Source organism: Peromyscus eremicus, chromosome 8a (assembly GCF_949786415.1).
Source record: "Peromyscus eremicus chromosome 8a, PerEre_H2_v1, whole genome shotgun sequence".
NCBI classification, from domain to species: Eukaryota; Metazoa; Chordata; class Mammalia; order Rodentia; family Cricetidae; genus Peromyscus; species Peromyscus eremicus.
In genome coordinates this window covers 5,577,084-5,599,809 of record NC_081423.1, presented here as the reverse complement: position 1 = coordinate 5,599,809, position 22,726 = coordinate 5,577,084, and the positions used below count along the sequence as shown (strand labels likewise).

Genomic DNA, 22,726 nt, shown 5'->3' with positions numbered 1-22,726 from the left:
CCCAACTCTGTATACAGGATGTGTGTATGTGTGTGTTTGTGTGTGTGTGTGTGTGTGTGTGTGTGTGTGTGTGTGTGTGTGTGTGAGAGAGAGAGAGAGAGAGAGAGAGAGAGAGAGAGAGAGAGAGAGCACACTCATGTCCATGATCACATAACTATTCACACGTGTGTGTGAGGCCAAGAGACAAACATGGTGTTGCTCCTCGGGAGTTGTTATCTCCTCAGTGCCTCCCATTTATGACCTGATGGATAAAGTGCAAGCAAACTTGTTATTTCAGGGAAATAGGATGAAAGTTTTTAAAAAGCCCCAATTTAAGCTTTGAGCCCCCAGTTTCCTCATCCACAGGATGGGTATGATCATATTAACCTCAGGGGGTTTCACAATGAGACAAGAAAGAAAACATGTCTGGCTCTGACCATCATCCACACAGTAACTGCACTTTGCCATGTCTGGCAATCCTCCACTGCAGGCTTTTTTACATCAATCAGCATCAGGGGCTGAACCTTCTATGTGTTTTCATAGTAAAGAAAGGAGGTAGGGGAATAATGGGACGTCCTTATTCATACTCATCAGGCTGCTCTGATTTAGAAGACAAATAATATTGGAGGAGGAGAGCCTCTGCCATACTGGACTCCCTGAAGCCTTCAGGATGCATCAGTCATGGCTGGGCATCCCCCTCTGCCCTGGAGGGCAGGAAAGTTCAAATTCTACTGACAAAGCTTCACCTGCACCCCATAGTCCTCTCCATTTCCATCCCTAGGATGCTGGGATAGAGATGCCGGATTCAGTTCATTTTTCACAATGATGATCCTACCAACTTGGCTGTCTGTTCCAAAAAGAAGCTAGATTTACAAGCAAATGCAACAGTGTGCATTTGCTTAACATAATCCCAGAACCATTTGGATATGAAAAGCTTTTAGTAATTGGCTGGAAGAATTAGTTTAAAGTTGGCATACTTCCTAGCTATATGCATGCACGTTGTTATTTTTAAGCAATCTGTGTGTTTAGATGCCATCAAGCTAATTAGGAAATATGTATTTGCACAGAACCCAAGTCAAGTGTAATTGAATGGAGAAAATAAATCCTTCTCACAAAGCTAATGTGTACCTTTTGAATCTCCAAAGTTCTCAAAATCACCTCATGCTAAGAATATACAAATTCATTTTAAGCTGATTATTTCATTTCCCCCAATAAAGATCAGCATATAAAACTAACTGTTGTTACCACTAAAATGGGAAGATGAAAGAAACAGGTAGATAAATTAAGGAAGGATATATGATAGATGATAGAAAGATAGCTAACTAGATGATAGATAATAGATCGATGACAGATACATGGTGATAAGTATTAAATAGACTGATACATTGAAAGTTGATGACAGATAGATGATGGATTGATATATGACAGATGACAGAGATACATGGACATATATACATATATAGAGTAGATAGATAGATAGACAATAAATCACTGATAGATGATAGATAGATAGATGATGGATAAATAGATGTCATATAGACTGATAAATGATAGTTGATTGATAGGTGATAGAGATGGATGAATAAACATATAAATGATAAAAGATAGTTGATAGATTGGCAGGTGATAGAGAAATGAAAGATACATAGATGAAGATGGCAATGATAGATTGATTATAGATAAATAGATGATTGAGATAGACAGGTAATATATAGACAATCTGGTAGATATTAAAATGTCTTAGCAATATGTAATATGTTAATATGTGCCTGATTCTCCGAAAGCCCTGTGTTGTTCTGGACCCGCCTGCTGTACTGGGAAGGAGCCGCTTGGGGTACTGACCCTGCTGATGGAGAAGAGCAGCCCGGGCCGGTCAGAGCACACGCCAGTGAAGCAGAAGCGCAGCTTCCAGTAGAAGAGGTGCTCCCAGATGAAGGTGATGAGGCTCAGGGCCATAGCTGCAGCCAGCATGTAGAACACGCCCGCCATGTTGTCGATGTCCAGCTGGCTGCTCATCACCTCATTCTTCTCATTGTGGCAGATGCCTGTAAGCCACAGTGTCTCCAGTTCCTCCATCTCACCTGCACAGAACACAACACCAACTGGCAGTGAAGACCTTGCTGTAGGCACTTCTGAGTTGGGAACAGGTACATGACTTACAATTGCGTGACCTTAAGGTAAGTTACTGAGCTTGGCTGACTGACCTTTGGCTGTTGAGGGTAACACCTCCCTGCTACCATTATGGACATGATTAAATTAGATGGTATTTACAGTGTGATGAGTTTGGCAGCACCTGGTATAGTTTTAATCATGGTTGCAGCCTCCCCATTATTTTCTTTGTTCTCTATATACCCCCAAACCCCATCCACCCAAGCTCATGCAGGATAGGCATGATGCAGTGGAAAGATTTAACCTCCAAACCCCTCAATTCCATGAATAATGTGTATAGCAAGAGTGCATACTCCAGGGAGTTGTGGTGAGGGTCAGTTGAGTCTGGTTCACATCAAGTCTCATAAACAATAGCTTGTGCTACTATTGATTGTAAGGAGGAAGATGCCTGGAACTGTGCCTGACAGATGGTGGACCTCAGCTATATCAGTTTCTTCTTTCTCATGTTTAGAATGCCCCAAACCACTCCAAAAAACTCACTCACAAATAATGAGCATAAGATGCTAAACATTAGTGGAAGAAAGACATCTTAGCTCTGAATGGCCCCTTGCAAAGCAAACATCTTCTTCATTTCAACAGGCAACTAAGGAAACAGGTGTGCTTTTCATTGGGAATGAAAAAGAGGCACACCTTACACTGTTTCTTCTCTGAATGTTATCCAGTCCCCATTGAAGATCAAATTCCAGGATCTCAATGTCTAGTAATTACACCATCTACGGTTTACTAAGCACTGGCATTTACTCCATGAATCAGTCTTAAGAATTCTCTCTCAGGGACATTAATCATCACAGAAAACTTATATGCTAAATGCAAATCATGACTCCATTGTGTATGTATGTAGCTGATCTCTAAGCTGAGTAGGAGGTATCTGATGGAGAATGAAGGGATGATTTTAAAAGTTCATGCTGCCTCTCTGTTATCGTTATAGACTTCAAGTGAGTCTTGTTTTGAAGTTTTGTGAAATCAGTGTATTATCACCTCTGTTTTTCTCTCATTTTTTAATGCAAGCTAGTGGTGGTATTTCCTGGGCCTTGTGGTGACTCAGTTTTCCTCAGATCTGAACTGCTGTCGTGGGGTCAGGGGTCTGCTCACTGCCATTTGCCGGCTTCACAATCTCTATTTTCTCTCTTCCTTTTGACTTTGGTGTAGAATCTACATGTGGATTTGCTTTATTTATTGAGATTTTAGTCTCGGTGTGATTGTTCCATCTGATGACTCTCAGCTTTAGTTCTGGGGGAAATGTTCTCACCTTGGGCAAGTGAGATGACTCGGCACGTAAGGGTACTTGCTGCCAAGCCTGAGACCCGAGTTTGATCCCTGGGATTCACATGGTGAAAAGAGAGAACAGACTCCTGAAAGTTGTCCTCTGACTTCCATGTGTGTGCCTGACATGTGTCTTACTCACGTACACATATATAAATATTAAAAAAATAAAAATTTTGTCTACTATTGCTTTAAATATTAACTTCCCTATTTTAACATTTTTAAATAAATCATACCTCTCTGTAACTCTTCTCAAACTTTGGCAACTACTGATCTATGGTGTTGTCTTTTCCAGTGTCACGTAGTTGGAAGTATTTCAGACTGGCTTCTTTCACTGCATAATATGCCTTGCAAGGCTTCCTTGTCTCCTCATTACTGAGTTCCACATCTGGATACAGTTTGCTTATCTGTTCACCTGTAGATGTTGATGTTGGTTCTTTCCAAATTTGCACCGTGACAAATAAAGCCACTACAAACATTGATTAGTAAAGATGTTTATGTGGATATTTTTTACTCATTTGGTTAAAATATCTAGAGAAATTTTGTGAAATTCTCTGGATTATATGGTAAAGAAATGCTGAGCTTTCTAGGAAACTGCCCAACTGTATTCCAAATTGACAGTACCGTTCACATCCCACGTACCCACTGGACTTGGATAGTTTTGTCAGGTTTGTGCAGGACTTTTGCTCTTTTCCTAGCTGACAGTGCTACCTGGATGCTGTAATTAGCAATTCCCTGATGACCTGTAATAACTCATTTTGTCCTGAAAATTGTAACAAAGAGTGTTGTCAGTCTACCCTTTAGGTTATTAATCTTGTTTTCATATTTATATATCTTTGTGGGCTGGAACAGGTTGATCCACACAAAGATTCATTCTCTAGCTCATTTGTTCTCTAACTGGTAATATTTCACTTTATGCTTCCATTTTAATCTCTTTATTTTACACGAACTATTTATTTGTTTCTTTCAAAGCTTCAGCTGTTCTTTTCATTAAGATTTTCAAACCTGTTCTAGTTTAGCAATTTCAAGCCTATAGTCAAGGGGAATCATTCTTAGACTTCTCATTCTGTTTGCTCTTTGCTCTCACTCATGCTAGTTGATTTCTTTGTGACAGTTGTAATCTTTTGAATTTTTTATTTAGTCTTTGTTGATTTCATATGTGCATACAATGTACTTAGATCATATCTCCCTCTGCTCACCCCCTTCAGCTCCTCCTGGGTGTCTCCTACATTTACCTCCAAGACTCACAACTTTTATTTTTAAATAACCCACTGAGTCTAATAAATGCCGCCAATTTATGCACAGGTATAGGGCATCATCCCCTGGAGCACTGGCGACCTACTGTGGGCCACACTGCTGAAAAAAGCAGATTCTTCTTTCTCCATTGCCCATTAATTGCCAGTAGCTCTTCTGCTAGGGGCAGGGCTCTGGGAGCCCCTGCCCTGCCCATGCTGGAATGGTAACTAGCTCGATCTTGTCCCAGCAACTGTAGCTATTGTGAGGCATGTCACAACAATCTTCCCCAACCTCTGGCTCTGTCTTTCTGCCCCTCTTTCTTATATTCTCTGAGCCTTGGAGGGATGTGGTATATGATACAGATACCCCATCTGGGGCTAAGCATGCTCCTATCACTTTTTCCAATTTCAGGTTTCAGTATTAACTACTGCCTGCTGCATACCTTTCTAGTTTTTTGATCCTGAGTTAATCCTCTGCAGAGTTATTCTTCCTCTAAGAATCATAAGCTCCCCAAGATCACAGGGTGACAGAAGTGTCCCTAGAGATGGTTTTGGAGTTGCCTTCTACCACAGCTCCAGGAGTTTTTAGTGTACTCATTTTTTGTATGAAAAGATTGAATGCGATTATTGCATCATTTAAGTGATGCACACATGGATGCTCAAAGGCTTCTCAGTCCAGTTTCTCACTCAGCAGCAAGCAGATGGAAACCCTCCCTGCATTTTCTTTGCTTTGATGGACAGAGATTTTCCTAGTTTCCTTTTCATAGACAAAATGACTCATTGAAGGTCTCAGAAGTTGTACATAAGAAGGGAAACATGAATATTTATGAGAGGAAAAAATATTAAGAACTCTATCTCCCAGCAAGTTCGTCACACAAGATGGCAGTTCTGGTGAATCAGCATTGAGGACACAGTGGAATGAAGGGCTGTCCTGGCTGAACTTCTTCCCTTCCAACATACTCCAGCACCACACACAGTTGAAAATGTCATGGAAGATGAGTATTATCTCCTGTCTACCCAGTACTGACACAGACTCATCCGAAGCCCTCTGTCTACCATGAGCCTCAAGGCTTGTATAACTGCTTCCTCTCTTTCTAAAGCCACTAATGCCACTTCCTAAAAACACAATGTATTGTTGAGTCCCCCCCCTTCAGTTTGTGAGGACACACATACAAAAATGGGTCTTTCTCCCTAGGATTCATACAAGTCCCAGAATATCTTCTCTTTAGTGTTGTCTCAAAAAGAGCCAGGTTTGTAAGCCAGTGGCACCGGGAGTCTGGCTAACAGAAACATGGCCTTGATTCCTTTCAAGATGCAAGTACAAAGAATTTTTGTCTTTGTCCTTTGCCCAAGCATACCACACCTCTCTTTAGAATTAAGCCAACTTGGTAAGCCCAACCCAGATTCCGAAAGGAGAGTGACGTTATATTTCTCAGCACCAATTACAGCCTATTCGAATCATTTTCCAGTTAGATACTTCCAGCCTGTGGCCCTCTTCCTACTGTAGTGAACTGTGGTTCAAATACTTTCTTATTCTGTTTTTAATCTGCTCGAGTATATTATAATATCCTTGAGGGAGATCAGTGACCGTGTTTTATGATTTCGGCATTTTTCATGGCCTACAGCACATACTAAGCATCAGATCCATATTTTCTGTTTCTATTTTTTTAACTTGTATCCCCAAGCTTAAATTGTGCAGGACTACAAAAATGTGCAGATCTTTTTTGCTGTTTTTCTGACTTATAAATAGATGGAAAGCCAGAACAAATGGGGAATGTTGTAGTGGATTGGAGAGTGAGTCTTGACAATGAGGAAGCCCTGAGCTAGCGTGAGGAAGCCCTGCCTGAGCTGGTGTGAGGAAGCCCTGAGCTGGTGTGAAGAAGCCCTGAGCTGGTGTGAAGCCCTGAGCTGGTATGAAGCATTGAATATTATTTTCATAAGGAAGAGCTTGGCGTTACACATCCCATTGTCATTTTAACCTCTTACAAAGAGGTTACAGCATTGTTAGTTTTATCATAGGAAGCAGTGCTGGCAAATGGGATTGCTAAGTCTGTTTCCTGAAGGAGGCTCATTCTTGCTGGGAGGACAGAGACCAGATTCTCCCAGGAGCAGGGGAAGCTTGGCTTGTGGCCAGACCACACCATCTTCTCCCTTCCTAGGAGAAGACTGGTGGCAGCAAGGTCTCTCTTCTGTTCACGCCTCTAATGACAGTGACCCATGGGACACTGCACCTATGTCAAAGGTTCTCATTTTGGTCTTCTAAGGATGCATTGCCATGTGCAGGCATCACTGGCAGATGTCCTGTGTACCTGGGTTCTGGAAATCACATTCAGGTTCCCACATTAGTTAGATACTTCTAATATCTATTAGAAGTGCCTTGCTAGCACATTAGTGGCTGAGCCATCTCCCTAGTCTACATTTTTATTTAACAAAATTACATAAAAGCTACTATATTCTGGTACTGTCATGATTTATTTTTATTTATTTTTTAAACTAATTCATCACCCTCATATTGATGTACTGTGGCTGGTTCCATCCACCATTGCCATCTGCAGCTGAGTTTTAAGGTAGACAAGTTGTGGGATTTCCTTTTGCATTCCAGTTTAGACATCTTCCAAGTGGGAACACAGGGTTATTGACTTCATAGGAGATTTGTTAGAATTAAATGATGTTGCATGCACGCTACTCACGTTAATGACTCGCAAGTGTTTCTGGGGATAGTGTTCTTACCACATGAAGTCGGGGAAGATAGGGAGTAGAGTGGGCCACACAAGCCTTCCTGTGCCCTTCTAACTAATGTATTCTGGAACTCCAAGAATGCCCAGCCCCAGAAGAGACTAAGCTCTCAAAAGACTACTATCCAAAGTGAGAGGAATCAGTCTCTTACTGGCTGGAGTCTTCAACACTTCTGCCCTCAACACTTCCATACTTCTGGGGGAGGGAGTTCCCAGCACTTCTGGAGAAGTCAGTATTACCAGGGGAAGTCCTCATCACTTCTGGGTAAGTGCAGTTGCTTTTCAGATTCGATTTCACTTTACCCTGTAAGACCACCTATGAGCTAAGGGGATTACTACAGGAGGGATTTTATAGCAAGCAATGTGACTACTTTCCCACTTCCCAGTATGTCTTCCCTGAGGTCAGTTTTAAAAAAAATCTGATCAAGAAGGGCATTACATACTCATCACAGGAAAGATTCACCAAGATGAAGTTTCAATTCTGAACATTTATGCCCCAAACACAAGGGCACCCACATACGTAAAAGAAACATTACTAAAGCTTAAATCACATATAAAACCCCACACATTAATAGTGGGAAACTTCAACACCCTACTCTCACCACTGGACAGATCTGTCAAATCAAAACTTAACAGAGAAATAAAGGACTTAACAGATGTTATGACTCAAATGGACTTAATCGGTATCTACAGAACATTCCATCCTAACAAAAAAGAATATACCTTCTTCTCAGCACCCCATGGAACCTTCTCTAAAATCAACCACATACTTGGCCACAAAGCAAATCTCAACAGATACAAAACAGTTGGAATAACCTCCTGTGTTCTAACAGACCACCATGGTTTGATTTCAACAACAACAAAAACTACAGAAAGCCTACAATCTCATGGAAACTGAATAATGCTCAACTGAATCACCAATGGGTTAAGGAAGAAATAAAGAAAGAAATTAAAGACTTCCTAGAGATCAATGAAAATGAATATACCACATACCCAAACTTATGGGACACTATGAAAGCAGTGCTAAGAGGGAAATTCATAGCACTAAATGCCCACATAAAGAAATTAGAGAAATCTCACACTAGTGACTTAACAGCACACCTGAAAGCTCTAGAACAAAAAGAAGCAAAGTCACCCAGGAAGAGTAGACGCCCGGAAATAATCAAATTGAGAGCTGAAATCAATAAAATAGAAACAAAGAGAACAATACAAAAAATTAATGAAACAAAGAGTTGGTTCTTTGAGAATATCAACAAGATAGACAAACCCTTATCCAAACTAACCAAAAGACAGAGAGAGAGCATCCAAATTAACAAAATCAGAAATGAAAAGGGAGACATAACAACTAACACTGAGGAAATCCAGAAAATCATCAGGTCATACTTCAAAAGCCTCTACTCCACAAAACTGGAAAATCTAAAAGAAATGGATAATTTTCTGGATAGGTACCACATACCTAAGTTAAATCAAGACCAGATAAACTATTCAAATAGACCAATAACCCCTAAGGAAATAGAATCAGTCATTAAAAGTCTCCCAACCAAAAAAAGCCCAGGACCAGATGGTTTCAGTGCAGAATTCTACCAGATCTTCAAAGAAGAGTTACTACCAATACTCTCTAAATTGTTCCACACAATAGAAACAGAAGGAACATTACCAAACTCCTTCTATGAGGCTACAATTACCCTGATTCCTAAGCCAAACAAGGATTCAACAAAGAAAGAGAGCTACAGACCAATCTCCCTCATGAACATTGATGCAAAAATACTCAATAAAATACTGGCAAACAGACTCTAAGAACACATCAAAACAATTATCCACCATGATCAAGTAGGCTTCATCCCAGGGATGCAAGGGTGGTTCAACATACAAAAGTCCATCAATGTAATATACCATATAAACAAACTGAAAGGAAAAAACCACATGATCATCTCACTAGATGCTGAAAAGGCATTTGACAAAATCCAACACCCCTTCATGGTAATGGTCTTGGAGAGATCAGAAATACAGGGAACATACCTAGACATAATAAAGGCAATTTACAGCAAGCCAACAGTCAACATCAAATTAAATGGAGAGAAACTCAAAGCGATTCCACTAAAATCAGGAACAAGGCAAGGCTGTCCACTCTCCCCATATTTATTCAACATAGTAATTGAAGTTCTAGCCAGGGCAATAAGACAACATAAGGAGATCAAGGGGATACAAATTGGAAAGGAAGAAGTCAAGATTTCGCTATTTGCAGATGATATGATAGTATACATAAGTGACCCCAAAAATTCAACCATGGAAATAATACAGCTTATAAACACCTTCAGCAACATAGCAGGATACAAGATCAACTCAAAAAAATCAGTAGCCCTCCTATATACAATTGACAAACAGGCTGAGAAGGAAATCATAGATACATCACCCTTTACAATAGCCACAAATGATATAAAATACCTTGGGGTAACTCTAACAAAGCAAGTGAAGGACCTATATGACAAGAACTTTGAGCCCCTGAAAAAAGAAATTGAAGAAGATGTCAGAAAATGGAAAGATCTCCCATGCTCATGGATAGGAAGGATTAACATAGTAAAAAATGGCAATCTTACCAAAAGCAATCTACAGATTCAATGCAATCCCCATCAAAATACCAACACAATTCTTCACAGACCTGGAAAGAACAATACTCAACTTCATATGGAAAAACAAAAAAACCAGGATAGCCACATTTTTGACAAAGAAGCCAAAACTGTACAATAGAAAAAAGAAATCATCTTCAACAAATGGTGCTGGCATAACTGGATGTCAATATATAGAAGATTGCAAATAGATCCATATCTGTCACCGTGCACAAAACTTAAGTCCAAGTGGATCAAAGACCTCAACATAAATCCAGTTACTCTGAACCTGTTAGAAGAGAAAGTAGGAAGTAGTCTTGAATGCATTGGAACAAGAGATCATTTCCTAAATATAACACCAGTAGCACAGACACTGAGAGAAACAATCAATCAATGGGACCTTTTGAAACTGAGAAGCTTTTGTAGAGCAAAGGACATGGTCAACAAGACAAAGTGACAGCCTACAGAATGGGAAAAGATCTTCACCAACCCCACATCTGACAGAGAGCTGATATCCAGAATATATAAAGAATTCAAGAAATTAAACATCAAAATGCCTAACAGTCCAATTAAGAAATGGGCTATAGAGGTAAACAGAGAATTCTCAACAGAGGAAGCTCAAATGGCTGAAAGACATTTAAGAAATTGCTCAACATCCCTAATCATCAGGGAAATGCAAATCAAAACAACTCTGAGATACCACCTTACACCTGTCAGATTGGCTAAGATCAAAAATACTGAAGACAGCTTATGCTGGAGAGGATGTGGAGCTAGGGGAACTCTCCTGCACTGCTGGTGGGAATGCAAGCATGTGCAGCCACTTTGGAAATCAATATGGCGCTTTCTTAGAAAATTGGGAATCAATCTCCCCCAAGACCCAGCTATACCACTCTTGAGCATATACCCAAGGAATGCTCAATCATACCACAAGGGCACATGTTCAGCTATGTTCATAGCAGCATTATTTGTAATAACCAGAACCTGGAAACAACCTAGATGCCCTTCAACTGAAGAATGTATAAATAAAATGTGGTACATGTACACAATGGAGTACTACTCAGCAGAGAAAAACAATGACATCATGAGGTTTGCAGGAAAATAGATGGATCTATAAAAAAAATCATCCTGAGTGAGGTAACCCAGACTCAGAAAGACAAACATGGTATGTACTCACTCACAGGTGGATACTAGATGTAAAACAAAGGATGACTAGACTGCTACTCACAACTCCAGGGAGGCTACCTAGAAAAGAGTACACTAAGAAAGACACAGGGATTGCCCAACAACAGAGAAATGGATGAGATCTACATGAGCAAACTGGACATGAGGAGGGGGGGAAATGAAGGGCAAGGGTCGAGGGAAAGAGAGCTTAGGGGAGTGGGAGATCCCAGCTGGATCAACAACAGAGAGGGAGAACAAGGAAAAAGAGACCATGATAAATGAAGACCCCATGGGAATAGGAAGAAGCAAAGTGCTAGAGAGGTCCCCAGAAATCCACAAAGATACCTCCACAATAGACTACTGGCAATGGTCGAGAGAAAGCCCGAACTGACCTAATCTGGTGATCGGATGGCCAAACACCCTAACTGTCGTGGTGGAACTTTCATCCAATGACTGATGGAAGCAGATGCAGAGATCCACGGCCAAGCCCCAAGTGGAGCTCCGGGAGTCCAATTGGCGAGAAAGAGGAGGGATTGTATGAACAAGAATTGTTGAGACCATGATTGGAAAAAGCACAGGGACAAATAGCCAAACTAGTGGAAACACATGAACTATGAACCAATAGCTGAGGAGCCCCAACTGGATCAGGCCCTCTGGATAAGTGAGACAGTTGATTAGCTTGAACTGTTTGGGAGGCCCCCAGGCAGTGGGACCAGGACCTGTCCTTAGTGCATGAGCTGGCTGTTTGGAGCCTGGGGCCTATGCAGGGACACTTTGCTCAGCCTGGGTGAAGGGAGGAAAGGACTGGACCTGCCTCAACTGAATCTACCAGACTGAACTGAATCCCCAGGGGAGTCCTTGCCCTGGAGGAGATGGGAATGGGAGGTGGGCTGAGGGAGGGCAGGGGGGCGAGGAGGGAGGACAGGGGAATCCGTGGCTGATATGTAAAATTAAATTATAAAATAAAAAATAAATTAAAAAATCTATTTTGAACCTGTATCCTTTAGGCTTTGTCTGGGCCTAGAATGTGCTAAATACATTTTTTTAAAAAGTCATCTCCCACGTATAACCTCACAGGCAGACATCTACTTTTTTTTGTTTGTTTTTGTTTTTTCTAACCAAAGTCCTCGATCCTCAGCAGGGATGATGTGAAAAGATGTTTGGGTTTTCTGAGGACTTTATGGTTGGGTTTTTTTTTTCTTTACTCATTTACACATTTTTAAAGGCATGTATTTTTTCACTTAATGATAAGTAGCATGCTGCTTTTGGCATCTATGAACTCAGAGTCCTTCAGAAAGAGACTGCCATGCAAATCAGTAATTATGTCATGGTAAGATTAGGTTTTCATAAGGCTAGAGGCAAGGAGAAACACAGAGTGTTTGTGGAACAGGGGAGAGTTTGAAATTTGGGGGAAGGAGGAGGGGACTCAAAAGAGGGGCTAAAAGAACATAAGGCCTTCTGGGTACCCTAGGAACAGCAGACCACTGGACCCTTTCCACAGTGAACACTGACCTTGTAGCTCAAGATGCTTTGGCTGCCACCCATGTTTCTCCAATCATAGTCCCCTGACAGGAAACCAATGTTTCTTCACACAAAATATAAGACCAGCTGGAATAGGGGTGTGTGTGTGTGTGTGTGTGTGTGTGTGTGTGTGTGTGGTGTTGTGCCTCATCCAAACTTCAAATTTGGATGATAATTCTGAGTATGGTAGAAGATTACTAGAAAAAAATCTATCACAGTGACATAATCTCTATTAGAGTCCTGTCCTTTGCTCAAAGGCAAGCAGAGCATGCAGAGCAGGCTCTCCTGCTTAGGGATAAATTGTCATTGGAAGACATTTGAGAGGACTGACTGGATTCACTGTAGGATATCATCAGGGTCACCGTCATAACCATCAGCTGTGGGTATTGTACTGCATGTCTGAGCACATGTGGGCATGTCTGTGAGAGGGTTTCTAGATTGTATTACTTGAGGAGGGGTGACCAGGCCTGAATGTGGACACCACTCCATGGGCTGGGGCCCTAGACCGAATAAATAGAAAGTGAAAGGAGCGTCACGCACGTAGTTTTCTCTGCTTCCTGACTGTGGACACTTGGGAGTAGAGCCCTTCTAACTGATGGAGTGTGTGAATCAAAGAAAACAAGGCCAGGGAAGAGACTACTCCATCACTATGATAAACTGCCTCTTCCAGAACTGTGAGCCAAGACAAACCCTTCCTCCACTAAGTTGCCACTTGTCAGGCATTTGATCACAGTGCTAAAACGGGTAGCTAATATAGGAAGAGACCACATTTTCTCCCAACATGACATCCTGGATACTCTATCCACATAGATGGCCACAGTGAAGTATAATTGTATCTATGTCTTCATCAAGGGGAGGTACGTTTACTAAGTAAGAGAGGGGTTTTTGTCTCATATTTCTGGTATTCCCGACACACAGTGCAGGTCTTAGCATGCTAACCATAGATGGTGCAAGGTTCTTCTCTTCTTGTCTATTTTGTGATGCACAGATCTAAGAACTAGCAAGAGCCCCAAAGAGAACGGTCTCTGAAGCCGCAAGCACAGGGTTAGGAACAGATTATGGAACTCAGAAATGAGGGCTGGCTTTTAGGGCAGACTCAGTCCCATCAAAGCTTTTGGACATGGAGATGGTGGTTCCCATGGGGAGCAGCTTCCATCTATAGCCCAAAGACGTCAGCATGATGTTGTTGCTGATCCCATTAGGTTTTCTTGAGCACCACAAGGGGAACTGACCCCATTCCATCTTGTTTCATGTCTTGCTAAGGCTTTGGGCACCTTGAGCTTCTCAGAAGCCCAATTGGAACTGAAAATGGCAAGGCAACAGCTTTCTTTGTGTGAAATCTAGGGCACAGAGCCACATACACTTGTGTTTTCAACAAGAACAGACTTTAGTGTAGCTGCAGTCCTGGGAATGAGAAAAGTTCGGGTCCTACATAGTCAGGGACTCTACATGTGGAAGGAAGATGCCGGTCAGATTGTGGATGTGTGGTCATCAACAGAGTAAGGCCAGTGTGGTTCCTGACCACCGGCCTTGGGGCTTTTACTCATTAACTACACATGCTAGACTCAAAATCATGTAGGTCAAGTGCAGCTTCTCAGATGTAGAGGTGAAAAACTGAAGTCCCTTTCTTCCTTGTAGTGACTCCAAACCCTTAAGTTTTAAATAGGAAAGGAGGGAGGGTATGGCTAGCATGATGACTCAAAGGGGAGGGGCATGGCTAGAGTGAGGATGGCTCAAAGGGGAGGGGCACGGCTAGAGTGAGGATGGCTCAAAGGGCACGGCTTGAGTGATGGCTCAAAGGGGAGGGGCATGGCTAGAGTGAGGATGGCTCAAAGGGGAGGGGCATGGCTAGAGTGAGGATGGCTCAAAGGGGAGGGGCATGGCTTGAGTGATGGCTCAAAGGGGAGGGGCACGGCTTGAGTGATGGCACAGCTGTTAAAGTACTTGCTATATAGGACATGAGGTTGGACCCCAGCATCCATATGAAAAGCCAGGTGTAGCAGTGTGTACCTGTGATCCTGGTCCTAAGAGGCAGAGACAAGAGGCTCTTGGGGCCTTGACCAGCAAGCCACTCTTGACTAACTGGCCAATCTAGCCAAATTGACAAGCTCCAGGTTCAGCAAGAAACCCTGTCTCAGAAAACAAGATGGAGAGTGATAAAGGAAGACAACGATATATCCACATATGCTTGCCAGAGTGTGTACATCCTCTCCCCCCACGTATAGACCACAAACACATGTGCACACACACAGGGATGGGGAAAAAAAATCTCTTAAACCCAAATCCAACCCAACACATCTGACAAATAAGAAAGAAATAAAAACTAAACAATGTGGGGCATGGGAGTAACATTCTGGAGCCCATGACCTCTCAACCCGTGAACCCAAAGGGTCATTGGGTATTTGCTAAAAAGGCAAAAATATCTTTGATGATGGTATGATGAGAAATAGTATAAGATTCTGGATACCAGTAGACTGAATTTGGAAGATAAATGGTCCTTATTTAAATGTCAGAATATTCCATTTCTGCATAATGCTGAGAAGTCACAAACTAAAATAAAAACAGGGCTCGGATTAAATGTATCCAGTTAGATGCAGAGACAAGATGTCTTTGGCACCAGTTCTTCAACCACCACCTTCCAGCCAAGGTTTCTGCTCTGGGGATGGAACTTGACTGTTGCAAACCTGTTTCTGGTTGTCACCATCTGGCTGGGGCTTCACAGACCATGTGACCAACTTTGCAACCAGGACTCAGAACATTTAAATGCACACAGATTTTATCTGTTTATCTTCTTGGAGAAGGTGAATAAAAAGGTGAAAAAATGAGAGGGTTGGGCAGGTCTGTGAACTATCAACCAGTATACATGGTCAAAACGTCCCATCAGAGGGTGGAGTTGGAGAGAAATACTTTTCTAAAGTAAGGCTGAAGGGGTGTTTGTGTGTGTGTGTGTGTGTGTGTGTGTGTGTGTGTGTGTGTGTGTGTGTACGTGTACAGTGAGGGGGACAGATGCTGACCTCAGAGATGCTGACACCAGGCGGCTTTCTCAGTCACTCTCCACCTTTTGTTGTTATTGTTGAGGAAAGGCGTCCCCCTGAACCTGGAACTTGCCAGTTTGGCTATGCTGGCTGGTCTGTAAGTCTCCACTGCCATGCACAGGGATTACAAGCACATACATACCACCATGCCAGGCTTTACAAATACATACATGCCACAATGCCTAGCTTTTCACATGGCTTCTGTGATGAACATCAGATCCTCATGCTTGAACATGGAGCACTTTGTCAACAGACAACCTGGAAGAAAACTTGCAGGAAGCCCGTGAGCATCTCTGTAGACTAGGCTTTTCTCATACCCCTTAGCCAGTCTGCTTGCACAGACACAGACAGTCAACCTGATATAACTTCAAAGGCATATAAATATGGAACACAAATGAATTCACAGTAATGTTTTGACATTACACATTTCCTCCATCCAATGTCCTCAAAGTCTTATGACTCACACTGTAACGACATGAGGATTTTTAATATCACTAAGGGGTCTTAGTGTTTTAAAAGACTGTAGCTGTAAGAAAAGAAATGATAGCAGTAATTTCATATTTCATGCCAAGAAATATATCCTTTCTTTCAGCAAATAAAATGACCTCACTACTTTTCAATTCCATTTTTATTGCAGTGTTGACAACCAGCTCCCTGGGACTGTAAAATCCACAGTAAAATGGACTACTTCCATTTGATCGGTATTCTCCATGGCCTAGGACAGTGCAAAGAGCGTAAGACGCACTCATTCATTGTGGAATGAAGTTTCGAGAGTGGGAAGAGGAGAGGGAGGGAGGGAATGGGGAAGAGATGCTGAAAGAGACAAAGAAAGGGTTAAGGACAGAAAGGAAAGACCAGCCTCATCACAGGAAGAACCACGTTTGCTTTCAGTACCGTCTGAGGCTGAAATAGGAAGAGGACTCTTGCTTTGTGTGGAGTATGGAGAAGAGGGCTAGTGTACAAAAGATGTCCCTCCATCAACTCAATTCAATTCAAGACAAGGGAGTCACTAGATTCAGATTTCAACTTGGTATGTGAAGCAGATATGGTGATCCTCTGTCCCCATCCCACTGATCTGAAGCCATGTCCTATGGACCGAGGTCACCAAATATATCAAGGTCAATGCTGGGGAAAAAATCTAGGTTTCCATCCTGTTGGCTATGATCACATGACAATATTCAGCTCTGTAGCTAAACACTAGGAGTTCAGCTGTGCTTAGTTCTCTCTGTCTCAGCCACAGGCCACTCACCCACAGGAAGAGCAGCAGGCATTGCTGGTGGAAGTGTGACTGGTTGTGTATCTCCTGAAAGCTGGCAGGACAGATCTACTAGCACTTAGTATGTGTGCTATGTGACCATCAATGTCACTCAATTGAGAATTCCAAAGCTATTAAGTGAATGGTGCACCGAAAGGTGCACAGGGATAGTCAAGGCAGAAACAAGTTAGAACTACTGCAAAGATCCATTAGCAGCAACATTGAAAAGCACACGGAAGAAATTTTGTTCAATACAATACCACATACCAATGAAAAGTCAGTTCTCAGTGCCATAAAAGGCACGAAGGAGGAGCTGGAGCAGGGAGCAGGGGTGTGTAGGCACCATCTAATATTATTTGTATGTGAAATTACCAAATAATGAATACAAAAGGAAGAACATGAAATTTAAAACCTCATGTATGTGGTTTGATTCCACCATGTATTTGAAGGTCAGAAGTAGGAAAACCTAACTCCAAACCATGGAGGGAAGAATGGTAGTTATTGTGGGGAGGGGATGCGGACTGACTTGGCCCTAAGGAAGCTTTCTGGGTTGTGTTCAGCATCTTAAATGGGTGGCACAAATGTACAAAAGTTAATGAGGCTTTGGGGCTTGTGCCGTATAATGAATGCACATCATATTTCTCAACTGACCAAAGGAAGAAAGACCAAGCGCCATAGCAAAAGTACAAGACAGCCTTTCATTTGGGGAATTAAGAGGAGAGAGTAAAAACAAGTATAAGGAAACAGACACCCTAAGAGAGAACGAAACCTTCTTCAATGTGTGATTTCTCTACAAAAACAGAGAAGTGCTTCAAGGGTAGAGGGGGAATGTGCTGTATTTTGTTAAAGTCATTATTGTTAGAGTTATTTTAAAACAACCACACTTAACTTTTATCACTTAAACAAGAGATCAGAATTCTTTTGTCTGAAAAGAGCCAATTAGCAAATATGTGCAGCTTTATGATGATATGGTCTCTGCTACTGAAGTGCCACTCAGCCCTGGTAGCATAGAGTGATGTGTGGATGTGGCCATGTGGCCATTAGTGGGTAATGGTCAAGAGGGCACAGTCTGTAGAACACTGATTCAAAGATACTGAGACTCACAACTGGCCATGTGGAAAATAAGTGGCTATGGAGTGCTCATCCTTAATGGAACATTTATCACACACACACACACACACACACACACACGCACGCATGCACGCACGCACGCACGCACGCACGCACGCACGCACAGGTGACTCAGGAGAGAAAAGCCTGTAAGAATTGGAGGTTGAAGAAAATCACTGTAAAAAATGTCTTCTGGATGCAACAGAGCTGTAGCGGTCATGAACCACAACAGTTACGGTTGCTGGGATGGGACCTGAACAAGATCAAGCTAGACACCATTCCAGCATGCACAGGGAAGTGGGGAAGAGGCTCCCAAAGCTCCAGCCCTAGCGGAGGTGCCGCTAGCAGTTGGTGGCCAGTGGGGAAGGGAGAGTCAGTTTTCTTCAGCAGTGTGGCCCATAGGAGGTTGCCCAGGCTCCAGTGCATGGTACCTTACACACGTGTGTACAGGCAGCAACGCTCGAGCTAAGGGGACAGTAAAGAGAGAAAGAAAAGAAGGAGAAGGAGAAGGAGGAGGAGGAGGAGGGGAGAGTATGAAGATGGGAGAGAGAAGTGAGAGGGTGTCTAGGAGGAATTGGAGCAAGGAGCCGGCGTATGTAGATATGATCTAACAGTGTATTTATATACGAAATAACAAAGGAAATGAATGAATTTTCAAACCTTATACATGTGGATGGGAATAAATTGCAGTGTAAGGAGATCCTAAATACATCACCTAAGCTTACCGGGCACTCACTATTTCACCAAGATATTCTCATGAATTGTGTTCAATACCCAGTAGCACAAAACAAGCAAACAAAAACAGGTAACATTTCCTTGGTTAAGTATTTCACCCAAAACTAAAACAACTGTTGCTATCAGATAATAGACACACATAAAAATGTTTAAAGTCAGCGAACATAGAAATATCTGTATGTGTGTCATTAATAATCATTTAAAGAAATGCACTCCACATGACAGGATCCAGTAGGCAATATACAAATTGGAAATAATAATGTGAAGGTAGTAGATCTGTTGTTTTTCATATCTATCTGTCCATCTGTCTCTCATTGCCTTTCCAAATGAGAGTGTTTGAACAGTGTGGAGTGGGAGGATCAGAGTCCACTGGTTCCCATCCTGTCAAGCTTGCACAAGGCTGGCACTGCCTTTGCCTTACCAACAAGCCACCATGTCTCATTTCCATCTTTGATGGTTCCCCTGACACTCGACTTTGCCTCGTTTAAGCGATTCGCTGCTTGTCAGCTCATGCTTGATGCTGCAGACTTTTTGTGAACCCTGTTGTCTGTCAGACTGATAACAGATACTGAGATTCTGAAAACCAAAGGGTCTGTTGGGAAATTCGAAGGGGGAACTCACACAGATGCAGATTCTAAGAGCTTCAGTGCCCGAGGGAGAGTCAATGACCCTTCTGGATATTTATGGATTTTTATCGGTTTCCTAAGTAAGTACTGTTCCATTATTATTCCAAGTATGTTTCTAGTTAAAATTAGGAGGGAAATAAACAAGCCTAATTTTCATGATACCATCTGGTCACAGGCCAATGAAGAAGCCATTAAGGCCTTTATTGCTAATGTATGCTCAGAACTGACAGATCTCTTCTCTGAAAGCACTGTTTCTGAATGGAATAGTTTGTCCTGGGTAAAGCTTTAGAATTATAGGACAGTCAAAGTGACTCAGTGGCAAGGACATTAAAATGGTAATTTATCAACACCCTCTTTGAGTAGATAGATAGATAGATAGATAGATAGATGATAGAATCAAAGATGCTGTTCACATGTAAATGAATTTGTGTGCACGCAAACATTATCCATATTGACTATGAACAATAATGAGATCTACATGAGAAAATTGGGCTCAGTCAACTTACTATCCATCAATAATGATCTTGCGTCACATTGGGTGGCTTCTGGTGAAACTACATCCACACATGTCAGGAATTTTACCATTTCTGGTCTCTCTCAGTCAATCAGTGGCTCATTCTCCAACTAACTGTGGAGCTTCAGCCAAGCCTATATTATTTTCAACACCATTATTATAGCCAATAATGGAAAGTAAAATCTTTGGCAACAGCAAAGATTCCCATGCCTATTTTGATCCTTTCTGAATGAGAAAGCACAGCATTAAAGACTGCTGCTTCTATTCACGCCCTACCCTCAGCCTCTTATATTCTTTATTATGGTTGCTATGGGCTGCTGCTTGGAGATCCTATGACATCATTGCTTGTGTTTCACTGTCACCTGCATCTCAGTGTAAGTCAATGGGGATCCTCGAGAGAAGGAGGATGGAGAAAACTCCAGGCCAGGATTGGACATCACGGATCCCATTTGCCAATCAGAAGAGATGTCTCCAAATGTTAAAAGCTGTTATTCCAGAAAGTGACACTTAAGTATTGGGTATTTGAACCAGCATAGAGAAAATAAAAGTGCCTCAGGAGAGTGAAAATTAGATAGTTGAATCTAAGTTTTTTCTGACACAAAATAAAAACACCCAAATTCCATACCACGCCTGGACTGAGAAAGTAAGCCAAGGCCACATGCATGCTAGACACACGCCCAACCTCTAATCTATATCCAGAGCCTCTTTTTTATTTTTATTTTGAGACAGTGCCTCAATAGGTTGCCAAAGCTGGCATTGAGTGTACTCAGTAACCTCGACAGGCCTTGCCATTTGTGATTCCCTCCTGAGCAGCTGGGATTACAGGCCTACACTGCCAGGGCCAGCTCCCAAGCAGCTTGGTAAGTAAAGGCAGCAGGACAGGACTGTTTCATCATCATTCTGTCCCACCACCGAGCTTCAAAGCGGCTGTTATTCTCCACTGAATGAATGACTAGAGGGGAGAGTGAATGAGTGAGTGAATGAACAGGTGGGTTAGTGAAAACTGGCTGCTTCGTCAGTGGCATCTAGTCCTCACTAACTGGGTTAGAAAGTTTGTAATTTCCACAGTTCAGCCCAAACGGTGACTCCAGCCTTTGAAGTCTCGATTTGATTAAAACACATTTAGCGAACAATGATAACATTCTAGAATGCTGCGGATTATGCTTGGCTGAGGATCTCTGCGGGGGAACAAGAAATTCCGGCAAGCGAAATGGGCCTTTGTGAATGTGGAAAGGCAGGCTCTGCACACCTGTATCGGGCCAAACACCAGACTTCTCTTAATTACATCCTGTCCTTGCTTCCTTCCTTCTCATCTCTTGCTTCGCAGTCCTGAGTTCCCCCAAAACTGCTGGGCTTGAAGGATCTCAAAAATTAGGATGGGTCTATTTCCAGGGCACCAGGGCCTGAGGCACAAACAAGTCTCCTTCACCATGGAGAAGAGAATGATGGCACAGGCCCCTTTTTCATCCTCGACCTCTGCTGCTGAGTCAGCATCCATAACACATGCCACTCCACCATGCAAGAAAAAAGTGGACTGAGCCTGGGCAGGGACCTAAGATGTCAGTGGCCTGTGAGGGTTACAGCAGTCACACAGCACAAGACAGTTACAGCAGAGATCCTGAGAACCCTTCACATAGGCCCCACCCTCAGATCTGCTGGTAGAAGCCCTACGGTTTGGAACACCTTAGTTAATTTCCTTGTTACTCTGTTGTGAGGACTCAATAAACCAATGCACATGAGGCTTCGATGATCCCTCTGTGGCTGTCAGTGTCTGTGAATGTGCACGACGGATCTCGGGTTTTCTGCACTGTCTCACTCTCCAGTCCCTACTCCATCCTTATTTTGCACAAATCTCTTTAAATAGACTGAGGCTGCGGGTTGTCATAGGTGCTGCTGAGTCATCTGAAAACGTGGGGATCTGTGTCAGAAAGGACTGCTGGCAGGCCAAGCCAGAGACACAGATCACATCTCACTGGCAAGAGTGAATCAGCCTGGTCCATGCCGGGAGCCAGGACGGGGTCACGGATGGCTCTGAGGCTCCACTTTCCTCTTCAACACAGCTAATTGCTCATTTGCACAAACCTAGCCTGCTTTGCAGATGCCCAAACTAAAAATGACATAAAGTAGCCACTCAGCAAATCTTTCTCCAGTCCCTCCTCCCCCGTGGCTCCCTTTCTCTGCTCTCTCTTCCTTTCCATGTCCTTCTTTTCCATTCCTTTTTCCTCTGTTCTCCTTCGCTCCTGCCAGCCTCCTCTTTTTCTTTCTCTTTCTGTTTCCCCATCGTGGACCTGTGCGCTCCTCCCTTTCCCACTTGTCTGGCCCTTCTTTCTCCTCTTTATCCCCCCCCCCCACACACATACACACACACAGAGCTGGTTGTTCTAGAGTTTCTGACCTTCTTTTCCTGTGCTCTTTGGTAAGTTACTTAAGTATGGAGAAGAGGTTTTTGTATTCCCTGCACCTCGTCGCCCTCCATGCATCCCTCCATCCTCCCTTTGCGCATATCTCCTTAAATGGGCTGAGGCTTTAGACAGTCCAAACAAGGGATCATCAAACTTACTCTGTAAGAGACTAAAGAATAGATGTGTAAAACTCTGCAGGGCAGTTTCCACTGAAGCTGCTCAGTCCCGCTCTTGCAGTGTGAGAAATACCACAGCTAATACCTAATGCACAGGTATGTAGGCCTGCTACCCAATAGTCCTTCATTTTTACAAACAGACAGTGGCAGGACTTGGCCAAGGCACTTCCGAAGCCGATCAAGCCCAGAGGAAGCACAAGTTTC

The 22,726-nt window shown here is 42.7% G+C and overlaps 1 protein-coding gene across 2 annotated transcripts in view; it reads right to left on the bottom strand.

Moving 5' to 3' along the window:
• The window catches only part of Grin2a (glutamate ionotropic receptor NMDA type subunit 2A), a 422,636-nt gene that overhangs the window by 5,795 nt on the left and 394,115 nt on the right, over window positions 1-22,726 (bottom strand). For both annotated transcript variants that reach the window (XM_059270019.1, XM_059270020.1), the window contains exon 11: window positions 1,822-2,060. In XM_059270019.1, coding sequence (XP_059126002.1) covers window positions 1,822-2,060 — 239 coding nt within the window. The remainder of the gene's footprint in view (window positions 1-1,821; window positions 2,061-22,726) is intronic.